The 16,702-nt window shown below is 19.3% G+C and overlaps 3 protein-coding genes across 3 annotated transcripts; all 3 read right to left on the reverse strand.

The window, feature by feature from the left end:
- Window positions 1–334: 334 nt before the first annotated feature.
- Window positions 335–1,180, reverse strand: PGSY75_0905000 (hypothetical protein; the record flags this gene model as incomplete). Its single annotated transcript, XM_018785461.1, has 1 exon — window positions 335–1,180. One exon carries the CDS (start codon window positions 1,178–1,180, stop codon window positions 335–337), a length of 846 nt encoding a protein of 281 aa, XP_018641802.1.
- Window positions 1,181–2,092: 912 nt separating this feature from the next.
- On the reverse strand, window positions 2,093–8,779 carry PGSY75_0905100 (putative nucleoporin NUP100/NSP100; the record flags this gene model as incomplete). Its single annotated transcript, XM_018785462.1, has 3 exons — window positions 2,093–2,215; window positions 2,351–2,581; window positions 2,741–8,779. The coding sequence occupies 3 exons, from the start codon at window positions 8,777–8,779 to the stop codon at window positions 2,093–2,095; spliced, it is 6,393 nt and encodes a 2,130-aa protein (XP_018641803.1).
- A 2,035-nt stretch (window positions 8,780–10,814) lies between these two features.
- On the reverse strand, window positions 10,815–14,369 carry PGSY75_0905200 (putative mitochondrial carrier protein; the record flags this gene model as incomplete). The annotated part of the gene is made up of 1 exon (XM_018785463.1): window positions 10,815–14,369. The coding sequence occupies one exon, from the start codon at window positions 14,367–14,369 to the stop codon at window positions 10,815–10,817; it is 3,555 nt and encodes a 1,184-aa protein (XP_018641804.1).
- Between the last annotated feature and the right edge of the window lie 2,333 nt (window positions 14,370–16,702).

Raw genomic sequence — 16,702 nt, forward strand, 5'->3', positions numbered from 1 at the left:
TTATTTCATTAGGAATAATTTTTAGTTTTATATATCAAATAAGTATTTACTTTTTTTAAAAAAATTCTTTTTTAATTATATAAATATATATATATATATATGGCACATGATATATATTAAAAATTACACATTATCTTATTACATGAAATACCTTAAACATATAAATGTAATATATAAGCATATATAAATTCTCAATATTAAATATATATATAATCATTTCAACACATTTGATTTTATATGTGATTCAAAAAAAATTATCTTTGGAACCTAAAATTTAAAAGATATTACATATTGTATTGATATATATATATATATATATATATATATTTTTATTTTAAAAGGTATTCCAGTTTTCCTTGTGAATGTTTTGATTATCTATATCAATATATTTTGTATTCAAATAATTGCTTTGTTTTTTTAAAGAATATATATATTTATTATTATATTTATGGAAATAATCAATACTTTGTTGTACCTTTGATAAGAATTCATTTAAGTAATTATCATCCACTGGTTGATCATAATTAATTTCTAATTTTTTTCTGTATATATGATTTTTATATATTAACATAACTGTAGGTACAAAAATAATATTACAATTATATGAACCTTGTGGACATAAATTAACATCAATAAAATAAAATTGTAACTTTTTATTTTTCTCAATAATACTTTTAAATTTATTAAATAATATTATACTATTATTATTTTCATAACAACCAAAATATAACACTTGTAAATCATTTGAATTAATAATATTTTTATCACTATCTTCTTCTATTCTTTTATTTGCAGCATCATTTAATATGGTTTTTTTTTCCCCCATTATATTCTTATCACTATATAATGTATCATCACATGTATTCTCATTATTTTTTATATCATTCCTTTCTTTATAAAATCTATTTCTCATTTGTGTATAATCTTTAAAATATTCATTCTTTATTATTAAGTTGTAAAATTCATCATAATTATTTATTATCTTCAAATTGTTATAATATATGTCGTTTAATTTATATACATTATAAATATATTTATTATCAACTTTCCTCTCATTTTGAATAATAGAATTAAATTTTCGAAAACATAAGCCCTTATATATTAATCCTTTACTACACAAGCCTTTTCTGATTAATTTATTAAAATATAAAACCTTCAGCATTTTGCACGACTTAAACATAATAATAATAAAAATAAATTAATTATATATATATATATATATTATAATATACATAATAAATATTTATTTATTTATATATATATATATATTATTATAAATTTTTTTTTCTCATTTCTTCTTCCCACCAAAAAAAAAAGGTTACAAGGGAATACATAAAAATAAAGAAAAAAAAATATGAGCGATTATGTATTATATTATATATATATATATATATAAATATATATATATGAAGAAAAAAAAAAAAAAAACATATATATTTATATATATTTTTCTATTCATATGGTAAAATAAAGTTACATTATTTTACATAATATATTAGATAACCTTGTGTGTATTTTATTATAGAGTATTTTGTGTCATAATAAATAAATAATATACATATATAATAAATATATATATATATGTTTGTGTACTTCAAAATATATATGTAAAATGGTTTTTATATTCCCTTTAAGCATTTGAATAAGAAAGCTTTATATTTTTATCAATTTATATATTTTAATAATTTAATTTATTATTATTTTTTTTTTTATAAATTATACATATATATATATATATATATATATATATAGTGTTTGTAAAAAAAAATAATATAATATAATAAAATATAAATATTCCTACACATAAAAATATAACTAATTATGTGAATATATTTTTAAGAATAAAATTTATTTTCACATATATAAAATACACATTAAGGATGCATATACAAATTAAAAGTTGTTACTTTTAAAATGTAATGTGTCCTTTTAACTATATATATAAATATATAGGTATTTCTTTAAAAAAAAAAAAAAGAGAAAAAAAAAATTATAATAAAATTAAAATAATATTTAATAAAATTTAATATACAGATATCTTATTTTTTTATATATGTTAAAAAAAAAAAAAAGTAGTAGTATATATCTAGTTTCAATAATTTAGTTCATCCAAATAATTAATACTTTCAATAATTTGTGGATCCAATTTATCTTTTATTGGATTTAAGAATTTAATAATTGCCTTCAATGCTGGTTTACTCACAAGTTCATCAATCTACAAAAAAAATAAAAAATATATAATTTATTATATATAAATGAAATATTTTCATATTGATATATATATATAATTGAATATATACACAGATAAAATATATATATATATATGTATTATTATTATTATTATTATTACCCTATAATTTTGTGTGCATAATTCCTTTAATGTCATTAAAAAATTTGAAGAGAGATCAATATTATAATAATCAGCTGTAGACAATTTTTCTAGCATATTATCAGGAACTAAATTAGTAGAAAAAATAACAAAGGCTTCTTCAAACAATTTCTTTTTCATAAATAGTATGCATAAAATGAGATAAGACTTATTTTCAATGGATTCCAGTTTGACATTGGATGGCCACATATTCTAAAAAAAAAAAATAAAATCAAAAATAATATATATATATAAATATGATATATATCACGCACAAAATATACCTCATAATATACGAAATAATTCTATAACACATATATATATATATATATATATTTATTTATTTATTTATTAATATTTATCTGGTTTTACCTTTGCGAGGTGGAAAAATCTAAAGGCACATTTACGAATATAATTATACTCCTTCTCATTGTTATGAAAATAATATATCAACTCGTCATTATATATTCTTATTAAGGAATTGATCGCACTCTCTTCATCTTTCAAAATATAATAACATATGAATGATATTATATAATTTTTCCTTTGATTTGCAAAATAAGCTAAGATAGCATAGAATTGAGATATTTTATAAAGAATTGATGAATGTACACTTATTAAAGAATTATCTAATGAAATTTTATTTAATGTATTAATATTTTTATTATGAACAAATTTAAAATTTCTTGATTTATATAAATATTCTTCATCCATTTCATTTTGTCTTGTTTTTAATAAAATGTTATTTGAAACATTTTGTTTATATAATATATAATACATTAAGAAAAAACATTTAATATCTTTTCTTATCTTAATTTTATTTTTAAATAAAAATAAAAAGTCATGTAACTTTCCATAAAATATATTTCCATCATTATTTATATGTCCAATTACACTTTCATGTAATAATATATCTTGATTTTCTTGTACTATACTTTTTAATAATTTAATACTAATATTAGTTTTTAAATTTAATAAATAAGTTATTTTTAATAATATATTAATATTGTTATTACGTAACACAAAATGATCAAAAGGTAAATCTTGATTACTCATACTTAATAATATTAAATTAAATTTATTTTCTGAATTTGGTACATCTGTAATATCATGAGATGTATTTAATATACTATTGTGATCATTTCTAAATTTTAAATATTGTAATGTTTTCATTTTTATATTATTTAATAAATGATTTTCAAAAATATTATTATTATGTAAAAAGATACTTAATACTAATAAAATTCTTTGGACATTATTTGAAATACAAGATAAAAATACAATAGTTGTATATATATTACCAACTAATAATAAATAATAAAATAATTTTATATATAATAAAAAATTATTTTTTAATACTTTACTTATATTTCCTTTTAATTTTTCTGATATTTTCCCATCATTAATTAAAAAATTATTCATAACTTCATCTACTTTAAGTTTTGAACATATATATAAATATTCTTTATTTTCATTAATAATATAATTTGATATAGTTATAAATAAAACTTCAATTCTTTTATTTATACGTTCTCTTCGACATTTTGTATCATTTATATGTGATACATTTTCTTCTTCACAATATAATACATCAGTATCTATTATATCAAAATTATCAATAAATTTACTTCCATATATATTAAAATTTTTTGATAAAAATAAACATAATTCTATCCATATACTTGTTTCAATATTACAATATTGAAAATTAAAGGCATGTCTATTAGTCACACCTAAGTATATATCATTATGATTTTTTGAAAACGTACTTTTACGTAGATTATATATTCCTTTATTCACCTCATCATTTATATCCATTACATTATTAAAATCATTCTCATATTCTTTCACAGTTTTAGGCTTTTGAAGCATATTACTAATCATATCAAAAAAGAATGGTTTCTTTTTATGCTTCTTATCATGGTCTCTACTATTATATCCATCATCATCTTCATCTTCTCCATAATCATCATTACTACTATCATTTATAGTATCATTATAATATATATTACCATCTTTATTATTATTATTATTATTATTATTAGCATGATGACGATTCTTATGACGCGAACCATTCAGCATTGCCTTATCTGTATTATAATCATAATTCATATGTCTATTTCTTATTTCTTTGATATAATCCTTATCACCCAATAAATCGTCATCTGATACACTATGAAAAGCACTTGCACCATGATTATTATTATTACTATTATTCGTAGTATTACTCATTGGAATATTCTTCTTTCTAATATAAAAAAATATATTTTTCATAGCTATTTTCTTATCACGATTAGTATACATATTTCCTTTTTTACAAAATATATCAGAAAATAATATACATAACAAATCATATGCATATATATTATTTATACATAAATATATAATTGAATGAAAAAAATTTATTATATTTGACATGTGTATTTTTTTCTTAAATATATCAGTACAATCAATATCAACTTTCATGTTTTCAAAAATATTCATCGTATTCTTTTTATTATAAATTAATAATAATATTCTTATTAATAATATTACAAAATCATATAAATAATTATCAATATTCAAATTTTTTATAAATTCTTCAAGTTTTATTATTTGTATTAAACCAATATAATTACCACATCTAAACATAATATTAACTAAATAAAAAAAAAAATGAATAGTACTATTCTCTTTATCCATCTCATTCTTATAAAAATTATTATAACAATATGAAAATATAGCATTGGATTTCGCATCAAGAAAATATTCATCTATTTGATTTAAATCTTTTGAAACATAATTGCTTATCTCGATTTTATAAAATTTATCATGTAAATGTTGAAGGGTACCAAATAAATAATTAAGTAAAATATTTTCATATCTAAATTGGGGAATTCTTACCATCTTTTTTGTATTTATATTATTTTCATCATTATTATAACTTTCAACATTATCGTCATAACTTTTATCATTATCATCATCATCATCACTTTGATCATTTTCATCATAACTTTGATCATTCTCATCATAACTTTGATCATTATCATCATCACTTTGATCATTATCATAATCACTTTGATCATTATCATCAACACTTTTATCACTTTTATCACTTTTATCACTTTCGTAACTTTTTTCTTCTTCATAACTATCCTCATTAACTTCATTTTTATATTTAGAAACTCTTTTCTTTTTTTTTAAACTTCTTCTTATTCTTTCTCTTTTTTTTTTTTCGTCATTAACTCTTTTCTTTTTTATTTCAATCTCTGAACGTTTTCCCTCATTACCTTCATTCAAATTTTCACTTTTCATTTTCTTTCTCATATTTTCCTTTGTTATGGACAAATTCATATTTAATAAACTATTCAATATATCTTTTAACAACTGTTTATACATAGAATCGATATCTAAAGAACTATTATATTCATCTCGATGCAGTGAACTATTTCGATATTTATTTAATTGTGACTTAAATATATCATTATTTGAATTAATATAATAATGATCATTAACCTCTATAAAATTATCTAATAATATTCTTTTATCAGATCCTCCTATTAATACTTTAGAATAATTTAAATTAGTTTCACTTAGTAATAAATAATAGAAACTTTTAAAAGGTATAAAATTTAACTTGGTTGAATTTACATTATATAACCATATTAATATTTGGAATTCATGCTGATCTAAATCTAATACATTACCCTTTATCATCTTTTGATTTTTTTTTTGTTTAGAATTTACTAAATAATCAACAAAATTTTTAAATATATGACTTTTGAAGTTATCCCACATTAAAGAATCATGATCATTTAATAAAGTTAAAGTACTTTTTTGAATATTATTTATATTATCATTAATTATTAAATTTATATAATTATAAAATAATCCTCCACTTGATCCACCTTCTTCATCTTCTTCTTCCTCATCTTCATATTCTACATCATCATTATATATCTTGTCAAAAATACTTTCTTTCTTTTTTATAATAGTTAACTCATCCTGTAACCCATGGAACTTATCCGCACTCCTCACATTTTGTTCTTTATCTCTCTTCAATTCAGTAACACGATTCAGGTTATCAACAACTCTTGGTTGATCATTTATTAAAATATTAGGGGTACTACTTGTTAAACCTGTGCCTGTTTGCATAGTCAAATTAGTACTACTGGTAGGTAATGTTGGAGTTCCACCTAATGGACTAATGGTGAGCGCATTTTTATCACCTAATAAAAAATTCTTTGATGCATTATCTGTAGTACTGCTTAATCCGCTTGTTAATGTACTACCTAATAAAGTACTACTGCTAGGGGTAGGCGTAGTTGTGTTACCTAGATTACTAGTTACTGTACCACCCAAATTACCAAAAATGTTACTACCTCCACTTTGACCAAAACCAGGCGTAGTTAAATTAGTATTTAAAGTAGATGTCATGGTGCCACCTAAATTTTGGCCTAAAGTAGTACCGGCACTAGGACTTAAACTTGTACTTGCAGTACTTAATGTCAAACCTGTACCAGTTGAACCAAATATATTCTTACTTGCACTTAAATTACCAAAACCACTACCTCCTGATACATTTCCAAATATATTACTTGTACCAGATGTACCCCCTATACCTGTACCGGTTAATCCAGTGGTTCCTGTTGTAGTAGCACTAGGTGTTGTTAATGTACCCATGGGGGTACTTCCAGTAGTCCCAGATAATGTTCCAAACATATTAGTAAATTTATTTTGAGTACTTCCAGGAGTAGTACTTGATGAAAACATATTATTACTTGTTAAACCTTGAGATGTTCCTTGTGTTGTTCCAAACATATTCGTACTTCCTGGTTGAGTCATTGTTTGTAATGATCCAAAAACATTACCTGTTGTTGGTTTAGTTTGATTCAAACCACCAGTTGAACCAAATATATTACTACTTGTTGATGCTGGCGTTGTAGTGGCACTTGTGGTTCCCATAGTACCAAAAATGTTACTTGCAGGTTTACTTTGGGTAGAAGACAAACCTCCAAATATATTGCTTGTTGTAGAAGTTTGATTAGCTCCTGGTAATGCTCCAAAAAGATTACCAGTTTTATTCTGACTAGTTCCAGTCGAACCAAACAAATTACCTGACTGTGCAGTAGTATTAGTTGTCATTCCTGTTGTACCGCTTGACATTCCTCCAAATAAACTACTTGTAGGTTTGGCTTGATTAGTAGATAAACCTCCAAACATATTACTACTACTTGTCGAAGTTTGATTTGCTGATGGCAAGGTACCGAAAATACCACCACCAGTTTTATTTTGACCTAAACCTGTAGCACCTCCGAATAAATTTCCAGATTGTTGCGTACTTGTATTTGTAGTAGTACCACTAGATAATCCACCAAATAAACTACTTGTAGGTTTAGCTTGATTGGAAGATAAGCCACCAAACATATTACTACTACTTGTAGAAGCTTGATTTGCTGATGGTAAGTTACCAAAAATGCCACCAACAGCTTTATTTTGCCCCATGCCTGATGCATTTCCAAATAAATTACCTGATTGTTGAGTGCCAGTATTACTTGTTCCTCCACTTGATAATCCACCAAATAAACTGTTTGTGGGTTTGGCTTGATTAGATGATAAACCTCCAAACATACTACTACTACTTGTAGCAGCTTGATTTGCTGATGATAAACCACCAAATATACCCCCAGTTTTATTTTGGATACTTGCCCCTGTATTACCGAAAAGTCCACCACTAGTACTTTGATTGGTAGACGTACCTAATCCTCCAAATATGCTATTTGATTTATTTTGACTAGTTGATGATAAATTACCAAATATATTACTTGAATTAGTTTGATTCGATGACATATTACCAAAAATATTATTTGATGATGTTGTTTGATTACTTGATTGTAAACCTCCAAATATATTTTTATTACCTAAATTGCTTGTTTGATTATTTAAACCTGAGGAGGTTCCAAAAATATTTTTCATATTTAAATTATTTTGATTATTAGCATTCATAAATAAACTATTACCACCCATATTTCCTTGTGTATTATTACTTACATTTGTAGAACCAAATATATTCTTTGTATTTAAATTTGATTGGCTATTCATATTTTCATAAATACTTTTCCCACCACCTAAGCCAGTGGAAGTACTACTACTCCCACCCAAATTAAATATACTTTTATTTACTAATGCATTATTAGGTTGTTGAATTTTTGAACCTCCAAAAAGAGAATTATCTGTATTACCAATATTTGATTGTAAATTACTATTGCCAAATAAACCCTTATTCGTATTATTATTTTGATTAAATGTTCCAAATATGTTATTATTTTGTGATGAATTTTGCATAAACATATTCTTATTTTTTAATAAATTATTTGAATCTTGAAAATTCCCTTTATTCAAATTCGAATTATTAAAATTTTGGTTAAACATTTTTTCTCACTTTATATTATTCATAAATATATATATATATAAATATATATTTTAAAATATTATCATAATTTTAAAATTAATAAATAATTATATAAAAAATAAGGAACACATAATACATTCCATTTCAAAAAAAAAAAAAAAAAAAATTATATATTCATAAAAATTTAAACTGAATTAGCACATACATATATATATATATATATATATATATATATACAACATTTCATCCAGTCTTTTGAATTATATATATATTATCACTATATTTTTTACAAAAAAAAATGAAAATTTGACAAATACATATGACAATATTTTATTATATGAAACAATATATAATTATATATTTTATATTATATATATGTGTATATAAATTAAACATATCATATATATTGTAATTAAGAAAATAAATAAATATTTAACTTATACATTAAAAAAAATTTTATAATAATTATATACAAATATAAATATTAAATAATACATAATACATATATATATATATATATATATATTCTATTTCATTTCTTTCTTTAATTACATTATCATATTATTATTGTATATATCTTCATAATAAATATATTATATATTTTTTTCTCATACAATTCTGAAGAATAAATAATAAATCTTCTTATTTTTATAAAAAAGGGAAAAAAACAACAATATATTTGTTATATTTATATATATATATATATATATATAGTTATTTAATAATATAATTCCTTTATATATATATTTTATATATTCATTTGCTCTTGTTAAATTTCTAACATTATAATGAAAAAACTTTAAAATTTTTACAATAAATAAATTCCATTAATTTTCATAATATAATTTTTTTCTTCTTCAAAACCAGATATTTTATATCTTTTGAAAAATATTATACATAAAACAAGCTCACAATATAAAATATATATATATTTATATAAATATAATATATATTTTTTTTAATAAATTATGAACATGGTTTTATATAATATAATTTTTTTCAGTTAATAATATATAAAAATAATAATATTATTATATATATATAATATTATGAAACAAGAAAAAAAAAAAAAAAAAAAAAAAACCAAAAAAAAAAAAAATATATATTTATATATATATATAAATATGACCTCTTTTTAAAAATGCTTTAACTTATATAAATATATGTATATATATATATATAATTCAATATAATAATATTATATATGTATTTATATATGCAAAATATTATTCATATATTTATTATATATGCTATAAAATATAATAATATTATATAAAATATACTGTTTTTTACGCCTAAGCTATATAATATTATAAGAAAAAAAAAAAAAAATTAAAATTACTTTTATTTTGCCGTATTTTTTTATTATTTTAATTCAATAAAAAAAAATGTATAAACTTATTATTAATAATTATATATCTATTAAAGATATAAATATATTATATTTTATATTTGTATAAAATTAAAAATGTCAATTAAAATTATATTTATATAATAATATAATTTTTATATTTTTTTCGTAACCTTTCAAGCACAATCATATAAAAAACATTTAAAAATAAAATCCTATAAAAGTTTTTATTCCATCAAATATTTATATACATTATATAATATTAATAATTTTTAAATAAAATAATGATAAAATGAATAAATATATATATATCTAAGCGATAAATATATAGAGGAATAAAAAATATAATACAACCTTTTAAATATATAAAAAGTACACTTAAATAACTATATTTAAAATTTTTTGTCTTCATGCATAAATTTACATATTATTATTAATTAAAAATATTATAAATTGCTTTCTTCAAGTTAATATATATATATATATATAGATATTTAGATGTTTTAAATTTTATAAAAAAGGCACAAAAAAATAAAGCATTTGAAAAAAAATATAAAGAAAATATATATAACACACATATTTATATAAAATTTATAAACAGGATAAAAAAAAATCCTTCCACATAATATAAACCAAACATTTGTATAAAATTTTGCTTTTATTAAAATAAAATATATAATATAAATATAATATATATATAAAATCTACGTTGTGTTAAAATTTATTTTAAAAAATCTCTTCATAGTTTCATAAGTACCCCATGACACTGCTGAAGCAGGTATACACAAAGCCATTCTTGCTAAGGAGCCTTTGAAAAATGAGCGCATTCCTTCTCTATAATAAATATTTGATACAATTCTAAAAAAGTTAAAACCTTTAGCTTGAAAACATTCAGTTTGAATTCTTGTTTTTATTACATCAAGGGGATTAGTTAATACTGCTGCTATACCCCCACCTATCCCAGCACACACAAAATAAGATGTAATATGATTAAAGGGCCTATTAAAAAAGTCATTTTTATAATTATCTATCCATATATTTTTTAAATTCATATTATAATTTTCCTTTTCAAAGGGTAAGGATTCTTGTCTTATTATTTTATCATTAAAATTTAATGAAAAATTTTTATTAGTTGAATTCATTTCTAATCTTTTCATTATTTGATCATATAACAGAGTGTTATTGTTATTTTTATTAATAGAAAAAATATCACATTCTTTGTTCATATTATTTGTAATATTATCTATCCTATTAATATCACTTCCATTCGAATTTATTCTATTATCAATATTATTTTCTATATTATTATGCGTCATTTTATTTATATCATCACGTATTATATTATGATCATCATTATTATATATTCCTTTTCCCCCATAAAAATTCACAATATCATTATTACTACTAGCACTTTCTTCTTTTACACTTCTCAATATATTATCTTTGTTTTCTTTAGAAATAATATGCTTCTCCAAACTATTTGAATTGTATATCATATTTTCTTTATCTATCATTTCATGACTGCATAAGAATGTACCATTTTTATCCATATTATATGTATCATTTTTTATATCCTTACCAATATTAACTTGATTAGTTGTTTTACTATGGTCCTTATCTATAAGCTTATTTTCCATATTTTTCTTATTATTTTGAGTATTTAAACCACATATATATTCAAAATATATTTTCTTCATTTTTTCATTAGTACATATCATAATAATTTGATATGGAATATTCATCAATAAGGTTATAGGTAAACTTAAATATAAGCTCCTTATACCATTTTGTTTTAATATTTTAAGTGAATCTTTCGAATTTTTATTTATACCTAATTGTATCCTTTGTTTTAATGTATCTATTGGTGTAATAATTAAATCATGTACTAAGGTTGCGAGAAAACCTGATACAGCTATACTAAAATAATTCAAATCATATAATTTAAATTTTGATTTTTCAGATTTTATATCACTAGATACTGTACTCATATCTCCATTATTCATTTTTAATGAAGAATTATTTGAAGTCATTCTTGAAAAATATTTTTTACTATATTCAAAGGTTGAAAAATATAATGCATGGGCAGGTATACAACCTAACACTACAATATTTACACCTTTATACAAATTTGATAAATTATTTCTTATAATACTATTACAATTATTTCGTTTGCTTATTCTATTTATGATATTCTTATTGCTTCCTTTATCCTTGCCATCTATATTTTTAGAAAAATAATTATAATATCTAAAATGAATCGTATTATAATAACCAGGAAAGAATATTGGGTGCATAATATTTTTATAAATATTATTATATCTTATTGAATTTAAAACATTTCTATTACTATATATATTATTATTAATATTCATATTATTTATTAATATGTTACTATTTTTATTTTTTATATAAGGTATACTATATTTAAAAGACGTAAGCTTATTTAAAATGATATTAGTATTTCTTTTCAAATTTTTATTATAATTTCTTAAAAAGGAATATAAATAATTATTTCTCAATATTTGGTTCCTCCTAGCATTCATTTGTGTTATACAATCTACATTATTTTCAATTATTTTACTTTTTAATAACTTTATAAAATTGGAAAAAATATTCCATTCATTTTTTCTACTTCTACATGGCGTATTTTTTAAAACATTATTTAAAATATAATAATGTGAATAATTTGTATGTTTAAATAAATTCAAATAATTACTCAATAATATTTTGTTATTTATTTTATGTGAATTATTATTATATAGACACTTATTTATCAGTCTTATAAAAATATCCCTCATGGTATTATTCTTATTATTATTAATGGGAAGAGAAGGATTTACTAAAATTCTATTCTTAATATTATGACATATATTCATAATATTATAATATATATATTTAAAATTATTCACAAAAGGATTATAATCTAAACAATTTCTTTTTAAGTTATACGAATTTAATGAGGTATTTATTATATATCTACCTTTGGTATTACCTATATTTTCATTCCCCATCTTTTTGATCTTTGTTATAATATATGGTTCATTTTTTTTAATGTTATGATATTTTTCACTCATTAAATATTTTCTAAGGGCTAATAATCGATGCCTATTATTTTTCACACATTCCATTTTCATCAAATTTTTATAACAAACATAATTTTTTTGATATTTCTTATTATATCCATTCTTTAAAATATATCTTGATCGAATATTCTTACATGATAAAGCTATATTTTTGTTTCCTTTATTGTTTAAATTGAGGAAGGGAACACTTGAATACAAATGGCGTTTCATATTTTTTGCACACATATTATTTTTCATTTTTCGTATATTTTTCATTTCTTCTTTAATTTCACTATAAGATATTTGATTATATAATGAATGGCAATGTTTTTTATGTACAAGATTTTTAAAATAATTCATTTTATTTTTATATCCACATTGCTTTTTACCCTTCCTACCATAAATATTTGGATGGTAAGAATCATTTTGATGAAAGACATTTTTATATTTCTCATTTGATAAATGACAAAAGTTATGTATATCCTTTTTCATATTTAATACATTTGTTTTTGTTCTACAATAAATAGGATCATTATTACATTTATTTGTTATATAATTATTAAGCAAATTTTGTTGCATTTTCTTATTTACTACATATGTAACATTCTTATATTGTTTCTTATGAAATGGATGAGAAAAAATATTACGACACTTATTATTATTATTATTATTATTATTATTATTATTATAATTAATATTATTTGTTGTGTTAATTTTATATTTTGCCATATTTTTTAATGGCTCAGCAATATTATTAATATATCTTGCATTTTTTGTATGTAAAGCTGCCATAACATTATAACAGTTAGTTTTATACTTACAAACATTATTTATAATACAATTATCACAATTAGTTGATGAGCAAAAATTCCTCTTAAACATTTGCATGTTTCTATGGTTATTCATATCTTTATAATTTTTATCACAATTATTATTGTGATAGATATTATTATTATTAATATTATTACAATTATCATATATCTTATTATATTTCATATGACCATTTGTTTGAAAATATGTTTTTAAAGTATCCAATGGATACATAAAAACGTGTTCCATTAAACCTGCTATACTACCACAAAAAATATGTTGCCACAAGGGAACATCACCTTTATACTCTTCCCATTCTTCCCATATAAAATCAAAAGATTCTATTTCAATATCATCAAACGCATCATTTACTGATAATTCGTTCATATTGTATTGCTCTATATAAATATATTGTATATATATATATATATATTATTTTTTATATTTATATATATTTAATTAGATTAATATTAGGTAAAATTCTAATGAATCATTTTTCCCCAATTTTATTTTAATCTACATATGCACTTTTCTTTTTAATAACATAAACATTAATTTTTAAAATATATAAATAAATATTAATATATCATATAATTACATATGTTCTAATATGTCTCAATATACAAATTAAAAAAATTAAAATATATACTTATATAAGTATTATAATATAGAATAACTTTTATATTTTACTATATATATATATATATATATATTTATTTATTTGCTTTCAAAATGATATATAACATAATTAGTATACATTATAAATAATTCATTTCTTTCCGTTTATTTCCATCCTCACGATGTATTCTTATAAATATATGATAATATTCTAAAAATTAATTTTACATATCTATCATTTAAATTGGTTATTTATTAAAAACACAAAAAAAAAAAAAATAAAAATAAGAAACATATAAAAAAATAAAATAAAATAAAATAAATTCTTAATAAATTATGAATAATATACAATTTAAATCCAAAGTGAAAAAATATACTTATTTTATATAAATCAAAGGCCTCATATATATTTAAAAAAAAAAAAGAAAAAAAAAAAAAAAAAAGAAAAAAAAAAAAAAAAAAAATAATATAATATATATAAAATATATAAAACATATATTATTTATATAAAACACATATTTTGTATTTTATAGTTTAAAAAAAATATGTATATAAATATAGAACATATTTTTTTATTACATTGTATTTCTTCCTCAGTAATATTTTATATATATAAATAACATTTTAATGTACTAAATAAAATTATGGACCTTGTTATTTTATTTTAAAAAAAATTATACAAAATAATGTATATAGTATTTATAATTACCCTTTATTTTATAATATATAAAAAAATATAATGACATAAAAAATATATGAATATGTATAAATTATTATAATATATATATATATTATATATTATACTACTAAATAAAGCAATATATTTATTATTAATTAAAAAAATATATATATACCACGTATAAAATTTTAATATGTATATAATATAATATTCTATTATATATATTTTCTTTTATATATGCCAAATAATTATATATTATTATATTAAACATGTATATATTTATAAGTTTCTATAATATCTTATAAAAGAATATAAAAAAAAATTAGTATAATATATAAATTAAAAATAACATTATAAAGAAATATATATAATATATGTAGCATATTATAGCACAAAATGCATGAAATTAAAAAAGAAATAATATATGTATTTATATATTTATATCTACAATTGATATTTTTGTTTTATTTAATTATTTAAAAGTTTATCTTTTTATTAAACAAAATGAAATAGATCCTTCATAATTATTTTGGTAGAAATAAAAATATACTTGAAAATAAAATTTTATTATATAAATTATAATTTAAATATTAATTACATATATATATATATTTACAAAGAAATATGATATTTCAATTAAGTTTTATTGTTTAAATATTTTTATATAGGGTGTTTTATTTTTATATTACTACATGAATATTAACACGGTTATAATTAAAAATATATATTCAGGCTCTCAATATGGAAATTTTATATATATATTAATACTCTTAATTATATCTCAAATTTTTATAAATAAAAAGAAAAATTTAAACATGAAAACAAAATGTAAAAAAGTCATTATATAAATTTACAAAATTAAAATTTTTAAAGTTACATGACACTTGGAAAAACAACTTAAAATTCATTTTTACATATTATTATATATCTTTGAATAAAAAAAAAAAAAAAATTCAAATTATAAATTTAAAAATATTTTATAATCTTTAAAGACACTTATTTATAAAGTACACAGAAGAAATAAGAACAGAACTTTTTTTTTTAAACAAAAATATCTGTAAATTTAACCAAAAAAAAAAAAAAAAAAAAAGAAAAAAAAAAACCACGCATATATATATATGTTGTAAATATTTTAAAAGTGTCCTTATTATTTATATAAAAAAAAAAAAAAATAATAAAATGAATGAATGAATTAAAATGGAAAAAAAAAAAAATAAATAACATATTTTTAAAGAGATATACTGTCAATTCTACACAACATAGGGGGAACATATAAAAATTATGTATTTTTATTAATGTTCATATTAATGCATTATAATATATATAAATGTATTACAAAAAAAAAAAAAAAAGAAATAATAAAACAGGAGAATAAAACATATAAATATATATATATATATATATATATATATATATATATATA

The sequence above is a fragment of the Plasmodium gaboni genome, chromosome 9 (genome assembly GCF_001602025.1).
Source record: "Plasmodium gaboni strain SY75 chromosome 9, whole genome shotgun sequence".
NCBI lineage: Eukaryota > Apicomplexa > Aconoidasida > Haemosporida > Plasmodiidae > Plasmodium > Plasmodium gaboni.